Source organism: Peromyscus californicus, unplaced genomic scaffold (assembly GCF_007827085.1).
Source record: "Peromyscus californicus insignis strain IS unplaced genomic scaffold, ASM782708v3 Scaffold_4__1_contigs__length_199733344, whole genome shotgun sequence".
NCBI lineage: Eukaryota > Metazoa > Chordata > Mammalia > Rodentia > Cricetidae > Peromyscus > Peromyscus californicus.
This window is the reverse complement of record NW_026294562.1, coordinates 116,664,521-116,681,501: the sequence shown is the minus strand read 5'-3', so window position 1 is coordinate 116,681,501 and position 16,981 is coordinate 116,664,521. Positions and strand designations below refer to the sequence as shown.

The 16,981-nt window shown below is 38.3% G+C and overlaps 1 protein-coding gene across 1 annotated transcript in view; it reads right to left on the bottom strand.

The window, feature by feature from the left end:
- The window catches only part of LOC128093872 (vomeronasal type-2 receptor 116-like), a 39,100-nt gene extending 22,119 nt beyond the window's left edge, over positions 1-16,981 (bottom strand). The window contains exons 1-3 of the mRNA XM_052711730.1: positions 16,776-16,981; positions 1,879-2,158; positions 691-1,497 (exon numbers count right to left, since the gene is read on the bottom strand). Of these exons, the coding sequence (XP_052567690.1) occupies positions 691-1,497; positions 1,879-2,158; positions 16,776-16,981 (1,293 nt within the window). The remainder of the gene's footprint in view (positions 1-690; positions 1,498-1,878; positions 2,159-16,775) is intronic.

Sequence of the window (16,981 nt, the reverse complement as noted above, 5' to 3'; positions counted from 1 at the left end):
GTTTCAACTGGGCCTACACATTTGGCCAGATAATATAATGTTTGTAATGATCCTAATTTTCATTAGCCTTTCCTAAAATGTAACTTTTATAAGTACTCAGTAATAGAAAAGAAGAAATTCAATGTAGATATAAAGATCAATATGCTTTAAAAATACAATTTTCTTACTGGACTTCATGCCTTAACGCATGTACACCTGAAATATATGCTTGAAGAGTAGTGACACATCCCCTACTTCTTTCTACTAACAGTGTTATTTGATCATAACCTAGGGAATTGAGATCCTAATGGGTCAAAAAGTGGCAAAACTACTTGATATTATTTTGTGTCTATTCATTTCATTGATAAGCAACTTTTTGATCACAAAAAGACAAGTCATTTTCTTATTACAACATAATAACTTCATGAGAAAATATTTTTATTCAAATGTTAAAAATATGAGATGTGTGTATGGTGGAAACATCTGAGCAATATTTCTTGACTTAGATTGTAAAATGCTGACTTGGGTGCCAGTGTTGGCTGCATCATCATTTGTGACACTAACATGATCTACCTTATATGCAGTGCTTGGGTACAGGCACATATGCATTTAGGAAAAGAGATTCCTTATTTACATGGATTTAGATCTTATTGTTCCCTTTAAGAACATCATCTCTATGACATACATGCTATTCAGTGTAAGACAATCTACCTTCCAGGGGTCAAATTCCAGTTCCTTCCCAGCATTATTGGACCATGTGTCCACTTGTTGCAGAAGCACCTCATGGAGTGAGTGGGCCACAGCAAACACGGCATTATATAAGTTGTAAGTTGTATCACTCATGGACATTCCAGAGGGTGTCCTAAATAACCATTTCAGTAGGGTTTCTATTGAACAATACTTCAGTTTGTTACAATTAGATGATGGTAAGGAACACTTAAAATAAGTCCACCACAGTTTTGCAAGAGAAATTTCATTACTGTAGTTTGAAGGGTGCACTGTCTGCAGAAATTGTTTAAAACCAGATACCTCAGAATGCTGATGTGAAAAAATGAGAGTCCCATGTGGTGATTTAAGCAAGAAATCTCCTCTTACTGTGATCATATCAAATTGTGACACACTGACCCAGATTCTTTGAATGTTTAGAGATTGCCATAGGATAAAGTTCCACTTTAGATGAGATTCTTTGTCTCCATTAACGATCACAACTTTTGCTGATGACATCATGATCTGGTTATAATACTTATTTAACATTTTGAAGTATAACATTGAATCTGTTGAGATCATAGTCACAAATGCTAAGCAGACAATGCTTCTTTGCATCTCTCCTCTCCATTCAGAAAGAAATTGAATTCCGTGGTCATCATCTGAAATGATCATTCCTACCCAGTTCCATTTGAAGTGAGCCACTAGAGATACCATAGCCAGTGCTAGAGATGTGTCCTTAGGAGATATCTGGTAGAGATGAGGAAATTGTTCATGGGCATTCAGGAAAGATTGAAAATGACCATAGTAAAGCTGAAAGACATAGAACATAAGCAACAATATGAAGATGATGGAATGCATAACACTCAGTCTAAGATCTAAATGAGCTAATCAAATGCAAGGAGAATTAGAAAGTATGAATTCTTCATCTAATTATTACAATAATATCTAATTTCTTGTGATTATCTAAACATGTACAGATAAACTAAGTTTTCAGGTAAAACATTTCACAGTTCTCTCATGCCCATTTGTGATAAAGTTATGCTTCCTCACAGAAAATGTTTGAGTGTTTATGGTTTATGGATCAGAATAGACACACACCCAGTACTTGCCCAGTACCAGTTGCTCTTGGTACCCAGAAAGTTAACTTGAAGGGAAAAAGCAATTCATTTAAAGTAATCCACACAGTCTTACCTCTGGAGTTCTGGAGGTGTACAGGAGTGGCACAAGAATGACAGATTTTCTCCACAATGGTCCAGTAAGTTCAATTAAGTATCTTCTCTGTTTTGTGCAGTAGTAGTTAGGAAAATATTCACTTGTTCTTGATGACAAACTAGTTTTTGTATGACTAGCAATTGGATCACAGTTAATGTTAACTAGCAGAGAAATGTTTGGTAAAATATGAGGGTTCCTATTGATTTCTTCCATGGCAAAATAAAGAGAGAAAATCAAGTGGATGTTCTTTGGTGTCAACCTAAAAATAGAGGACACTATTCATGAGAGATTAGGTTCCAAACATGATAATCTTAGTCACACTTAGTGTGAATTCAGCACTGGATTCTTTTTCCTAACCCATGGTTATGATGATGCACACAGGTCCTATTATTGTGGCATATTAGGATATGAGACATGGCGAAGAATATGAGGATTTTAAAGGTTTTATTTCATTTCTTTGAGGTGGTTGGAGTATATTGTCTACTAATAGTATTCTGTTGTTTTGAAGTTTTCTACAATTCTACCCTGTTTTCTGTGAACACTGTGAGAGTCTGTATGCATTCTACAGAACAGAAAAGAAATCCTGGCAAATATTGGATCTCATACATTTATACTGTAATTCTAATACTTAATATAGGTAGAAAATAATTTGGTATTATCTGCTATCTAGATAGCTATCCTTTTTTTTACATAGAGGCATTACTGGCCAATGTCATGACATTGTTATGGGTATGAAGAATATATGTCAACAGTTCTGAAAATTCTAATGAGTCATAAGTAATGCAAATAGCATAATAATTATTACTTTCCTCCTTGCTTCCACACAGTTTTCTACTTTTCATTTTCTATTTGAGGCTATGAAATATTGAATGATATAAGGTTGGTTATAATCACAACTTTTTCCTGAGAGGAATGAGTTCCTTTCCCTTCACATGGACCCTTAGGTTGTACTGATTCATATCATCCTATACACTTAGGTGGGTATCACAGAACTGGCCCTGAGTCCTTGTAGGTTCAGATTTGTTCTGATATGTCACAATTCTCTAATATATTCACTTCAGGTTTTGTTTTTCACTTAACATATTTTAACTGGTTATAACTGCTTTTATATAATTTTAAACAGTTTGATAATCCTTTTTAAGTATAACATATCATTTCAGTATTTTGTGTATGAGTGTTTTAACTTTTATTTGTGTTCTATATTTTCTGCCATGCTTTGTGACTATAGTACATATTCAAATAACTAGATATGACTTGTGTCTGTGAATCTGGTATTGAATTGCTGAACCATCTATATTCCGTCTATTTTTCTGCTTTTCATACTTGAATAACTTTTTTTCTGCCTTGTCTTCTTCCTTTATTTCCTACAATTACCCTTTTTTTTCCAGAAAGCCCTGTAGTTATTGCATGTTTTCTAGGTCCTTGCCATTCTGCACTGGAGATGTGTATGTGTTGTTAAAAGTGAGTTCTTCAATTGACCCACTGCTATTACTGTTCTGTGAATGTTTAATATGTCAAATGATATGGGGCGTTGTTTATAAATTAATTGTTTTACTTCTTGAACGAATTTTTAGTTTCATATGGAAAGAAAGAAAAGCCCAGGATAGATTAAACAACCACAAATAATGTGATAATGCTTAGGGATATCACCATTCCTGATCTTACATTGTACTACATTGCTGTTGTAAAAAAAACAGCATGATATTGGCACAAAACAGACATTTTGGTCAATAGAATGGAATTGAAGACCAATACATAAGCCCATAGACCTATGGGAAACTGATTTTTGATAAAGAAGCCAGAAATATACACTGGGAAAAATAGAAAGCATCTTCATAAAATGGTGCTGGCCAAACTGTATAACTGAATGATGAAGAACACACATTTATCTATACCCTTCACAAAACTTAATGCTAAGTAGATCAAAGACTTCAACTTAAGACAAGATAAACTAAATATGATGAAATAAAAAATAGGGGAATAGTCTTGAACTCATTGGTATAGCAAAAGAGTTTTTGAACACAACACTGGCAGCCCAGAAACTCAATAAATTAATTGAATCTCATGAAACTGAAAAGCTTTTGTATGGCAAAGAATGCCATCATTCAGACAGAGTGAAAGCAACAACATGGTAAAAGTATTTTTTTTGGGGGGGGCAACTAAGCATCCTAGAGCACTAACATCTAAACTATATAAAGAAAACAAACAAACAAACAAACAAAACACAACTGGACATCAGAAGACAAATAACCTAATTAAAAATTTGGTACAGAATGGAGACACCCTGCTGGACTAGAGGCCATTCTTCCTGCCTTAACTCTAGGTAGGCTACCCATGCATGGACTGCCCCCAACCTCTCAGTGCCTGCCCACTCTACTGTCAATTGCTCCTCCCCTTCACGTCACCATATCTTGGCTTGCAACTCCAACAGAGGCACCTTCTTGACTAGAAGCCATACTGGCCTCTAGAAGTCCAAGTAGGCCATCTTTCCGTGGATCACCCATACTCTCTCAGTGCCCAAATATTATAACTCCTATTCCTCCTCGTTCCTCCTCACCATGTCCCAGCTCCTAATTCAGGCACAGGTCCCCTGTTTGATCAGAGGTCCTGCCAGGCACCAATACTCCAAGTACGGTGCTTGCCTGAGGATACCCCTGACTGCCTTGGTTACATGCACCATATCCCAACTCACACCTTTCCTTATTGCCTTGTTTCAACCTCCAACTCAGGTTCTCTAGTGCAACAGTCATTGGAAATGATGTGTAAAATGTTTCCTAAATCTATAATTTATCATTATATTGATGTTATTTTTTGATAGAGCATGAGACTCTTAAGCTCAGGGTTGTGGTTTTGAGCCCCATGTTGGGCATCAAATATAGATGAATTTCTAAACAGTCCTATTAAATAAGAAACACAGAGCCAAATACAGGGGTGATAGCCGAAAAGATCAGAGAAATAACGAATAGCCACAAACTAACCTTAGCTCACCACGCTGCCTTAGCTTCCCAAGTGAGTGAGTGACTCAGCTTCCTGTCTAAACTGTGCCTTTATTGCCTTGCTGTTCTGTCTTCTAATTCTCTCTTAACCCAGCCACCTCACTTTCTTGTCACTGTCTGTCTATACAGACCTCCAGGTCTCTATGGTTGGTACTGGGTTTAAAGGCATGGGTCACAATGCTTGGCTGTGTCCTTGAACACACAGCCTGTCATGTGACTGGATTAAGGGTGTGTTCTACCACAGCCTGACTTCTTTTTTTGGCTGGCTATGACCTCTGATCTCCAGGCAAACTTTTTTTTTTTTGGTTTTTCGAGACAGGGTTCCTCTGTATAGCTTTGCGCCTTTCCTGGGACTCACTTGGTAGCCCAGGCTGGCCTCGAACTCACAGAGATCCACCTGGCTCTGCCTCCCGAGTGCTGGGATTAAAGGCGTGCGCCACCACTGCCCGGCAAACTTTATTTATTAACATACAAATAAAATATTACATTTCAGCACAAATAAAATATCACCACACTGGACAATAAATGTTATGGCTAGCTCTCCCAGGACTTGATTATCCTAATTTTCTCAGAGTCCACCAAAGATCCTGCTATCCCCAGACAACAAGAAATAAACTAGAGAACATGATGCTCACATTCCCAAGAGGTAGGGTGGGTGGTTTTTGATCATTCAGTGGGATATGGATGTTTGTCATCATTTAGGGGGGGTTGGTTACAAGTTGTTATTGGTAATGGTCAGGAAAAAAGCTGAACAAAGGAGGTTATATTCAAGGATATCTTTCTGAAAAGGAAAAGGGGGGATATGGAGAGGATAGAATACAAGGTTGGATTATTGAATCTCCTTTAAACTAAAAAGCAACTATTAATCTGAAATATTTTACATTGGTATGGATTTATTGTATTTTGACACAAATTTAAGGTTTTTGTTTTGTTAGAACATACTCTATATATGTTTCTACTATTTATGATGTTTTTGTATATTGAAATAAATGTAAGGTTATATTTATTATACTGTATGTATGTTTCTACTATTATTTAAGGTATTGTACCTATACAGCTGATTTACCAATTTAATGTAAATATTTAATCATTAAAAGTTATTATTACAAACTTTTTAGGATAACTAAGAAATGTAGGTTAGCAGTTAGTCATATATAACAATCAAGCTTGTAGTCATGTAAGGTATGCTCTCAAGGTCATATGTATTTTAGATAGACAGGTGGTCTTCAAACACTTCAAAGACTTACAGAATATGGCATTTAAGATTTTTAATAACCTAAGGCTTTTCCTGACAGTGAGACATGTCTTCTCCTGGAAGGATGAATCTACTTCAAAAAAGGATGGTGGGCATTGAAGAATCTCCACATGGAATTTGCTTTCATTGTGGCAAAGCTAACCATTTGGGCAAGAAACAGCCCTTGCTTTGACTGATAAAATATAAAAGTATACTTCACAAACTGGACAAGCAGGACTCAAAGGGATAAAACTGCCATACTTTGCCAAGACAAGGTGGGACAGTTCTTCAAATTTCCTGCTTCACAGAAAAGTCTGTCAGATATTCTAGGTCTTTTGGTTGAAGATGGATGCCCCAATGTTGCAGAGGTAGCTTGTGTGACTGTCCAGGCAACCCATCATTTCTGTCATTTCTTACAGTTTTTGAAGTTGCCTGCTCTGCACTTCCTGTTTACTCAGTTAATATTACATTGGAATCAGGTCTGTGATGGGGTTGAAGATGAGATAGTTACAGTTTTATAGTATGCCTTATCAAATACAGAAAAGAAACTCACAAAGGAGGTATAAAATTTATAAGATTGAGAGACATAAACACTTAAATTTTTGTCAAAAAAATTTTAAGACCTAAAAAATAGTTTTGAGTTGATATTACCAGTTAGGATAAAACTTAGACTTATCAAATAGGGTAGATAACAGAGTATTTTCTCTAAAATTGCCACATACAAGTGAAGTGGACATTGTGAATATAAGTCTTACATGTGGCCCATGTTGCCACCAAGGGCCACATGGAGCCTGGGGTCTGGGCCACTTCTTGGTGACTAGGGACTATGCTGCTGCCAGAATCATTCTGATCTGAGTGGCTGGGGCTTCTACCTGGAGCCAGGATATCTACTGGGCCAAGCAGCTGCCTGGGGCCATGTCTGGGTCAATGGTTGAACTGCAGCTGCGGTCTGGGTCAAAGTCTACTGCCCAGATTGCCACTAGCATCCACATGGGGGCCTGGATCACAGCCTGTGGCCTTGTTGGTGTCTGAGATCCACACTGCCAATGGGGCCAGTGATGATCTGAGTGACCTGTAGTGCCACCTGAGGCAATGGTGACATCCAGACCAGGCTGCTGCTGTCTGGGTCTGTGGTCCTACCATGGCTGGGGTCTATGCTGAAGTCTGAGTCCAGTTTTGCCACCAATTGTAACATAGAAGCCCAGGGTTAGTGCTACAACCTGAGGCTTTGGTGATGTCCTGGACCAGACCTATCCTGACCTGAGTGGCCAGTCCTTCAACCCAGAGCCAGAATGTCATTTGCATCCAAGCTACTGCTGAGGGCCAAGTCTGGGTCCATATTCTAGCTACAGTTGGGGTCTATGGTGATTTCTGTGGCTCATGTCAGCTTGGGCCCATAGGAAACATGTGAGTTGAAGTCAGAGGGCCATGCTGAGCCAGCTCTGCCCTTCACTGGCACAGGGAAATCTGGCTTTACCTCACACTGAACACTGCAGGTAGAGAGCTGGCTCTGGAGAGCTGGCCCCTGCACTTGGGAGGGCTGGCTCCACGCTTCACCACAGGAAAGGTGACCCGACCCTGAGGGCATGGGCAGAGGGGAGCTGGCTCTGCCCCCTCACTTGAGGTGGCTGGACCCAGTGGCTAGACTGACCAGCTTAGCTACCACCGAGGCCCACAACTGGGTCTTGGGTTGTCCCATCCTAACATCGACTCTATTAAGGACCTGCTAGAACTCATGAAGTGACTGGTCCTGTTGAACAATACCTACAGGATCTCCATGTCTTGGGGGTGGCCAGGGTTATCACAGAGGCATTTCCATGAGGATCTAGTGTAGATAGTGTACCAGAGACCGGAGGCCTTGGACCAACCAGTGACTCATTGCAATGAACATTTGTTAGTAAAGTTGATCAGACAAAAGGGTATACTATGTGACATACTGGGGCTCCCAATGCCACCAGGATGAGAGAAGAGGTGTTGGATAGGCAGGACAGTAGACGAAGTAGAAGGGAATAGGGTTTTTCTTTTTGGTTTGGTTTGTTCTTGTTTTTGTTTGTTTGTTTTCATGCTTGTTTTGTTTGGATTTTTAGAAGCTTTCCTTTTGTGGGGGGACATTGCAGGGATGAGGGGAGGATATGAGGGACCAAGAGGTGAGCAGAATTGTGGTGTATAAGGTGAGACTCTCAAAGAAGCAGTAAAGAACTTAGTTGAAAAAAGACCTAAACTAAGAACAATAAGAATAGAACAGGAAGAATCCAAGCTCAAAGATCCAGAAAATATATTTAACAAAACCTTAGAAGAAAATTTTCCTAACCCAAAGAAGGGCACACCTATAAAGTTGTAAGAAATTTGTAGAACACTAAATACATTGGGTAGGAAAAGAAAGTCCCCCACCACATAATAATCAAAGCACCACACACACAGAGAACAAAGAAAGAATCAAAAGCTGCAAGGAAAAAAAAAAGTAAGTAACATATAAATGCAAATCTATTAGAATTACACCCCACTTCTCAAGGGAGACTTTAAAAGCTAGAAGGGCTTTGAAAGATGTCCTGCAGATTCTAAGATACTACAGATGCCAACCCAGACTCCTACTATACCCAGCAAAACTTTCAATCACCATAGCTGGTCATCTGCAAGTACATTATTGTTGTTAGCTTGTTTCTTTTTGTTTTTGTGGGACTCCTTACAGTGGACTGGGAATATCTGACTCTTTTGCCTGCCCTTAGGACCCCTTTCCTTCTATTGGATTGTCTTTCTCAGCCCTGATATAAGGGTTTGTTCCTACTTTTATTGTAACTTGTTATGTTGTGTTTGGTAGATATCCATGGGAGGCCTTTTCTTTCTGAATGGAAATTGAAGAGGAATGAATTGTGGGAGAGAGGACATGAGGAGGAGGAAATGGGAGGAGTTGATGGAGGGAAAACTGTGCTCAGGATACATTGGATGAAATAATACTAAATATAGAGAAGAAAGAAAAAAAGAAATTATGCCAAAAAATGTACAGGTCTAAAAAGGATTCTTGATAGCGATAACACAAAAGTCTGAGAAATACATAAGGAAATATTAAAAATCCTTAGTCATTAGAGAAATGCAAATCAAAATCATTTGAAATTTGATCTATTAGTCAGAATGGCCAACACCAACCAAACAAATGCCAACTCATGGTACGAGAATGCAGAGTAATAGTAACTCTCATCCATTGCTGATGGGAGTTCAAACTTTTACACAACTATAAAAATAAGTATGTAAGTTCCTCAGAAAGCTTGGTATAGATGTACATCAAGCTGTACTACCTGTCTGTCCTACCTGTCTGGATCTGGATTTTTATGACTGTGGTGAAAAACTATGACAAAAGCAAGTTGGGAGCCGGGTGGTGGTGGCACATACCTTTAATCCCAGCACTCGGGAGGCAGAGCCAGGCGGATCTCTGTGAGTTCAAGGCTAGCCTGAACTACACAGTGAATTCCAGGAAAGGCGCAAAGCTACACAGAGAAACCCTGTCTCAAAAAATGAAAAAAAAAAGCAAGTTGGGGAGGAAAGGGGTTGTTTGTCTTAAAATTCCACATCCCTATTCATGATAGAAGAAATTCAGAGCAGGAACTAAAACAGGCAGAAACTGATAGACAGGCATGGAGTGGTGCTGCTTACTGGCTTGCTTCTTATGGCATACTTAGCCTGTTTTCTTATATTACCTGCGACTACCAGCCCCAGGATGGTTCTATCCACAATGCCTTTGGCTTTTCCCATCAATCACTAATTAAGTAAATGACCCACAGGTGTGCCTTTAGACCAGTACAATGGCAACATCATCTTAATTGTGGTTCTTTGCTCTCAGATGGTTTTAGATTGTGTCAAGTCAACATAAAACTATCCAGCACACCACTCTTGGACATATACCCTGATGACTTTACATTGTACTATGGGAGACACTTTCTCAATCATGTTTATTGTGTGGAAATCTAAAATAGTGTAAGCATCCTAAAATATATACATGTGTGAAGGCAATCTAAATGAAATTGCCAAATAATGAGGAGACCAACACTGCCTGATATCTTTTATCACCCAGTGAGGCTTCATTTGGTGCCAGGAATGGGTTGAATCCTAGGAAATAGTTAACCAAAGGGACACCATGGGAACTCCCAAACTACCCATGCTGTTGCCAAGCCTTCTCTCTATAAACTGATAGTAAGGTCCTATGGCTGAAGATGACATCTACCCAGCTTATTGAAGATGAAGTCAAGCTATTGCTTACCTAAAGACTTCATATTGATTGACTGCTTGAAAATATTTTATATGCTACCAAAAGAGAAAGAGAAACACTCACCCACCCAATTACAAACCCTTAGATCTATAATGGTGACCTACCTGAAAGATGTGCTAGTGTAATAGTGGCACAAAGCTCATGGGAGTAACCAGATAATATATGATTTTTGTTTAAGACACATTGCAAAAGATTTGATGTTGCCACATAGCAATAAAAATACTAAAAATACAGAACAAGAAAGAATATTAAAAGCTGCAAAGGAAAAAGGCCAAGTAACATATAAATACAGACAAACTAAAATTAAACATGACTTTAGGGTTAATGGAGACCCTAAAATCTAGAAGGGGTTGTACATATATGCTGCAGACTCTAAGAGACCACTGATTGATGGAGTCTGCAAAGATATGCAGCAGGCAAGAGCAATATTCATAAAGCCAACCCACCAGAAAACAACCTTCAGGTGGAGGAAACTCATGAGCAAGGATTATAAGAAATATTACCTATGAATAGCTGACTGCTTCTGTCTGTAATTCTCTTGTGTGATACCATGGTACCCCTCTAAAACAGCCATGGTACTTGTCCCATAACTTTGACAGTGTGTTCTTCATTGTCTTGGCACAATTATTCCTGTGTATTGATAGAAGAATGAATTCTCCCTACACTGCATATTTCTGTTGAATAAAATAAGCCCTCATAGTTCAGCTTTTGTTCCACATTATGATGAGAAACTTAGAAGCCTGTTCTGTATCATTAGCTTACAGACAGGACAAAGTGGTCAGATGAAGTATCTCTGTGGAGAGATCACCAGTTTGACTTTCACAGATTATACTTAAGGATGGAATTACAGAATGTTCAATTTTGCTGAATCAAAGTCTTTTGGGGTACATAAGTGACTTAAATTGCCCTGAGCTTCACCCCACCTGGACCAGTTGATAATGCACAGACTGGCATCTGGCAGAATTCCTTAAGCAATTAACATTTTAAATATACTTTTAACCTCAGTTTATGTTACAAGATTTTAGGCTCAGTTTAGTAATTGTTTATGTTTAAGTCCTGGATATTATGTGGATAGCAGACAATTAATGAGTTAACTTAAACTAGTCTGGAGGGAATCACCTTTAAGCCTAGTTACTGTGGGAGAAGCTCCACAGACTGCCAGAATTTCAGGGAGGTGGCCTGGCCTCTCAGTCTTAAACAAAGAAGCTACAATGTTTTTTCTTTGTGTTCTGGGGCTACATATAAGACAGAAAATGTATTTTTGGATCTGAGATGGTTTTCTATGCCAGCCAGCCTTTGGAGAAAGCGCTGATGTGAATTGGCTCCCCTCTTTTTTTATACAGGTCACCATGGTTACACACAGGTGGTTTGTGTTTGCACATTGGCTAATTAGAAACTGCTTCCAGTGTTGGCTATGTCCTGAGTCAGAAGAAACTTGTGCTTTTTTCTTTTTGCTGATCATAGAATATTATCCTATAGTATTAGTTACACTCAAGAAGTGTAGAATAGTACGGGATTTCTTTACTTCTTCATTAGAATTCTCGAGTTTATCCTTTTCCTCTGTAACCCCTGTAAACTCTCCCTTTAATAGATAATGTTACAAGCAAAACTTTTACTACTGCGGCTGCAGCTGGTCACTAACCATAGCTGACAAGTTTACGCTGCTTGTGTCTCTTATCCTATTTACAAAGAAATGCTTTGTGACCCTGAGAAATAGCCTTGTAACCTTTTTGATTGTCAAAGTTTGCTGTAGTATATGTATATAAGCTATGAAAATTTGAAGCTGGGGAAAAGTAGAATAGGAAAATCAGTAAATATAAACTGAAAGGAAAAAAATAACACATGACAATATTATTAGATGCCAAAATAGCCTTTATCAAAATACAACACCCCTTCATGATAAAAATCCTGGAGAGATTAGGGATACAGAGGACATACTGACATAATAAGTATAAACATAATAAAGGCAACTTAGAGTAAGGCTGTAGTCAACATCAAATTAAATAGAGAGAATGTTAAAGCAATTCCACTAAAACATGACAAGTTTGTCCACTCTCTCCATATCCATTCAATATAATTCTTCATTTTTTAGCTACAGCAATGAGACAACTGACATAGATCAATGGGATACAAATTGGAAAGTAAGAAGCTAAAATATCCTTATTTGCAAATAATATGATAAAATACATAAAAGACACTCAAAATTCCACCACGGAACTCCTACAACTAATGAACACTTTCAGAAAAGCAGGTTGATACAAGATTAATTAAAAAAACTCAATAGCCTTCCTATATGAAAATAACTAATGGGGTAAGAAAGAAAACAAGGAAACAACATCTTTCACAGAGGCGTCAAATAATGTAAAATATCTTAGAGTAGTTCTAATGAAGCAAGTAAAAACCTGTATGATAAAACTTCAAGTATTTCAAGAAAGATATTTCGGAAGATATCAGAAGATGGGAAGATCTCCCATGCTCATGGATTGATAGGATTAGCATAGCAAAAATGCCCATCATCCCAAAAGCAATGTACAGAGTCAATGCAGTATCCATCAAAATTTCAACACAATTATTTTCAGACTTTGAAAGAAAATTCTGAACTTCATATGAAGAAACAAAAATACCTGGAAAGCTAAAACAATCCTGAACAATAAAAGAACTGGTAGAATTATGACCATCCCAGATTTCTAGTTGTGCTACAGAGCTATAGTAATTAAAACCACATGGTATTGGCATAAAAACGGGCATGATGATCGACAGAATCTAACTGAAGACCAGACATATGTTCAGACACAAATGAATGCCTGATCTTTGATAGAAAAGCCAGAAACACATACTGAAAAAAGACAGCATCTTCAGCAAATGGTGCTGGTCTAATTGGATGTCAGCAGGTAGCTGCATGTAAATACATCCATATTTATCACCCTGAACATAACTCAAGTCCAAGTGGGTCAAAGACTTCAACAGAAAACCAGACACATTGAACCTAATAGAAGAGAATCTGGGGAACAGCCTTGAGTGCATAGGCATGGGAGATAACATTAGAACAGAACTCCAATAGCACAGGTCCTAAGTTCAAAAAATAACAAATGGAACCTCATGAAACTGAAAAGCTTAAAAAGGCAAAGTAAATCATTAATTGAACAAAGAGGCAATCTACATATTGGTGAAAGATTTTTACCAATTCCACATCTGATAGAGGTCTAATATCCAAAATACATAAAGAACTGAAGGAACTTGATAATAAAAAAACAAATATTACAGTTAAAAATGTGAATCAGATCTAAACTGAGAATTCTTAATAGAGGAATTTCAAATGGCTGAGGAACACTTTATGAAATAGTCAACATCCTTAACCATCAAGACAAGGCAAATTAAAACTTCTTTGAAATTCCACCTTACATCTGTCAGTATGGCCAAGCACAAATACACAGGTAACATCTCATGCCTGCAAGAATGTGGCGCAAGGGAACACTTCTCCATTGGTGGTTGTAGTGCAAACTTGTAGAGCACTGTGAAAATAAATATGGTGTTTTTTTTTTCAGAAAACTGGGAACCAGTCTACCTCAAGACCCATTTTCACCACTGTTGGGCATATTTTGAAAGGACACTCCAACCTATCACAAGGACACTTGCTTAATTATGTTCACTGTGACTTTATTCACAATATGCAGAAACTGGAAATAATCTAGATATGCCTTGACCTAAGAATGGATAAGAAAACTATATTATGATAAAGAAATGTTTACACAGTGGAGTATTACTCAGCCGTTAAATGTGACAAAATAAAGTCTGCAGGCATTCAATGGAACTAGAAAAAATTATCCCGAGTGAGGTAACCCAGATCCAGAAAGACAAATATGGCATGTATTCACTTATAAGTGGATATTAGTTGATTAAATGATAATCAATCTACAATGCCCAGATCCAGAGAGGTTAGGTAAAGAGGACAGGTATATAGGGAACCCATGATCTTCCTTGGGAAGAGGAAATAGGATAAATTTTGTGGGTCTGGTTGTTAATAGGCATGGGAAGAATAAGGTCAGGGTGAAGGGATTGAGGGAGAGAGTTCCAGGAGTGACATGTGGAATCGACAAGCTTTTTCATTTGTTTTGGAAATAGTGCAGTGGAAACATCTTTGAATCTTTAAGACTGATCCTAGTGAGGACTCCTTATAAGGGAGAATATAGAGTCTGAAATGGCCATGTTTTAAAACCAGACAAGGCTTCCAGTTGTGGAATTGGGTTGTGTTTGCTTGTATTGTTGGTTGAGGGGGTCCTGTGGAGATCTTCAAACAACCCAGCATAATGCCTATATAGAGTAATGCTCTCTGGTAACTGAGATTGGAACCCTATTGCACAGGAAAATGCACTCACAGCTCATTGAACATGGAGAGGTTTAGCTGGAGCACACATGGAGTCTTTACTTCTATGTTCTACTCTCTTTGGTGCAGGAAGGTACCCTTGAGGCTACAGAACGAATGCAGCCATAAAATTTGTCCACTTCTCATCTTTCTTGCCTGCAAGATGTGCTTGTGCAATGGTGGCACAGAATTTGTGGGAGGGCCAACCAATGTTTGGTATAACTTGAGGCCCAGGCCAGGACATGGAGTCCATGTTCTACACTGACTGGATGGCAGGAACTAGAGACTGGATAACCCAGTGACCTAGGGTAGGACCAAAAACTCCTGGGAAAAAAATCTCCTGATGATATTATACTATACTCAAGACTGGTGCCTTGTCCACTTGCCATCAGAGAGGCTTCCTCCATCAGCAGATGAGAGTGCATATATATATCCACAGCCAGATATTATGCTAGGGGAGAGAGAGAGAGAGAGAGAGAGAGAGAGAGAGAGAGAGAGAGAGAGAGAGAGAGAGAGAGAGAGAGAGAGAGAGAATTGAACTGGGAAGTCCCAACAAATTCCTCCTCTCTGAGCTCAAGAAATTCTACAGAAGAGAAAACAGAAAAAATCTAGGAACCAGAGGAGATAGAGGATCCCAAAAGAACAAGTCCTTCTGAATCAATCAGGTTTCACATTGGCTCAGAGAAACAAGCAACAACATGGTGCCTTCATGGTTCTGCACTAGGTCCTCTGTGTATATGTTATGTCTGATAGCATGGTGAATTTATGAGAATCCTAACAGTGGGAGCAGGTGTATCTCTAACTCTTTTCCCTGCTCTTTTCATTCTAATGGGTTTTCTTGTGCAGCCTCAGTATGAGGGTTTTTGCCTTGTCTCAATGTATCTTGTTTTGTCTTGTTTGGCTCATCTCTCTTGGAGGTCTTTTCTTTTCTGAAGAGGAAACAAAGTGGAGTGGATCTATGGAAGAGGGTTGGAGGAAAGGTTCTGGAAGGAGTTGAGAGAGAGAAAACTGTGGTTGGGATGTATTATATGAGACAATAATCTGTTTTCAATAAAATAAAAGAGATGAAAGTGTAGAATCAATAAAACATAAAATATATGCAGCAGAAAGAGACATGACCATTTATAGTCAGGGAATGACCTTCCATCGGGGGAATCATGACTGAATTTGTAACTTTAGCAGTCCTCTTTTAAATGTTAGCAGGTACCACAGGAGCATCTTTTTATTCTACCACTTGAAATGGGAATTAGGAAATGATTGCTTGCAGGGGCATCTCCTAACAAATGCACAAATTATGTACTATGATAAGCAGGTGCTTTATAAGTTTCCAACTTAGAACTTTGAAAAAGTCCTGACATTGTTAATACAACAAAAATGTATTTATTCATATGAACCAGAATGTAAAGGAAAGGAAAGCATAAAATTCTTATAGTGAACAGAAATAGCATTCTCATCCCTGATTTCAACTGCAGGAGTCATAGAACACAACAATTATGAAATTATGACCAAGTTTTTAAACAAAATCTGTGTATCTTTTCACAGGTGTAACTAAAATTCAGGGCAGATACACCACATTCCAACTGCAGGAACTGGGTATCCATGTTGATGGATGAAGCACTAGCAGGACAATAAACACCATCTTACTGTAGTCTCTGTGAAGTAAACTCAAAGATAAGTTTGGTACTATGTTTCTGAGAGACATCACATGATTTGATGAGATGGGCATTGTCATATTAAGGGATTCTTCCTAGGAGCAAGGTAGACAGTGTGGGTCATTTATTCAGCTTCTGCCTGGAAATGTTGACTCAAGAGTGATAAAAAACAAGCTACAAACTATCCCTTTAATCATTAGCTATAGGGAGATAACCAGCAGTAAAACATGAAATAAATCTGGATTATATCCTAGAGGAGGGAGGACAAAACAGATTGAGAACACACAGAATCATGTTCTATTTCTCAGTACCCCTAGAATACATCATTTTCCATGATCTACTAAAATTAATGAATGAAAGATGTACTTACTTCTTGTCTAGATTCCCAGTGAAATGATCATTCTTCACATATCCATGCTTTGTGTAAATAGAAAATAAACAATCAAGCTCTTCATCTCCTTCCTGGTTTCTCTTGTCTTTTACTCTCCAAAAGCACTTGGGATCAGTCAAACTGCAAAAAATGAGGGAAAGCTTCAGGACCAAAAAGACAAAGATCAAAGAGAGCATCTTTGTCAT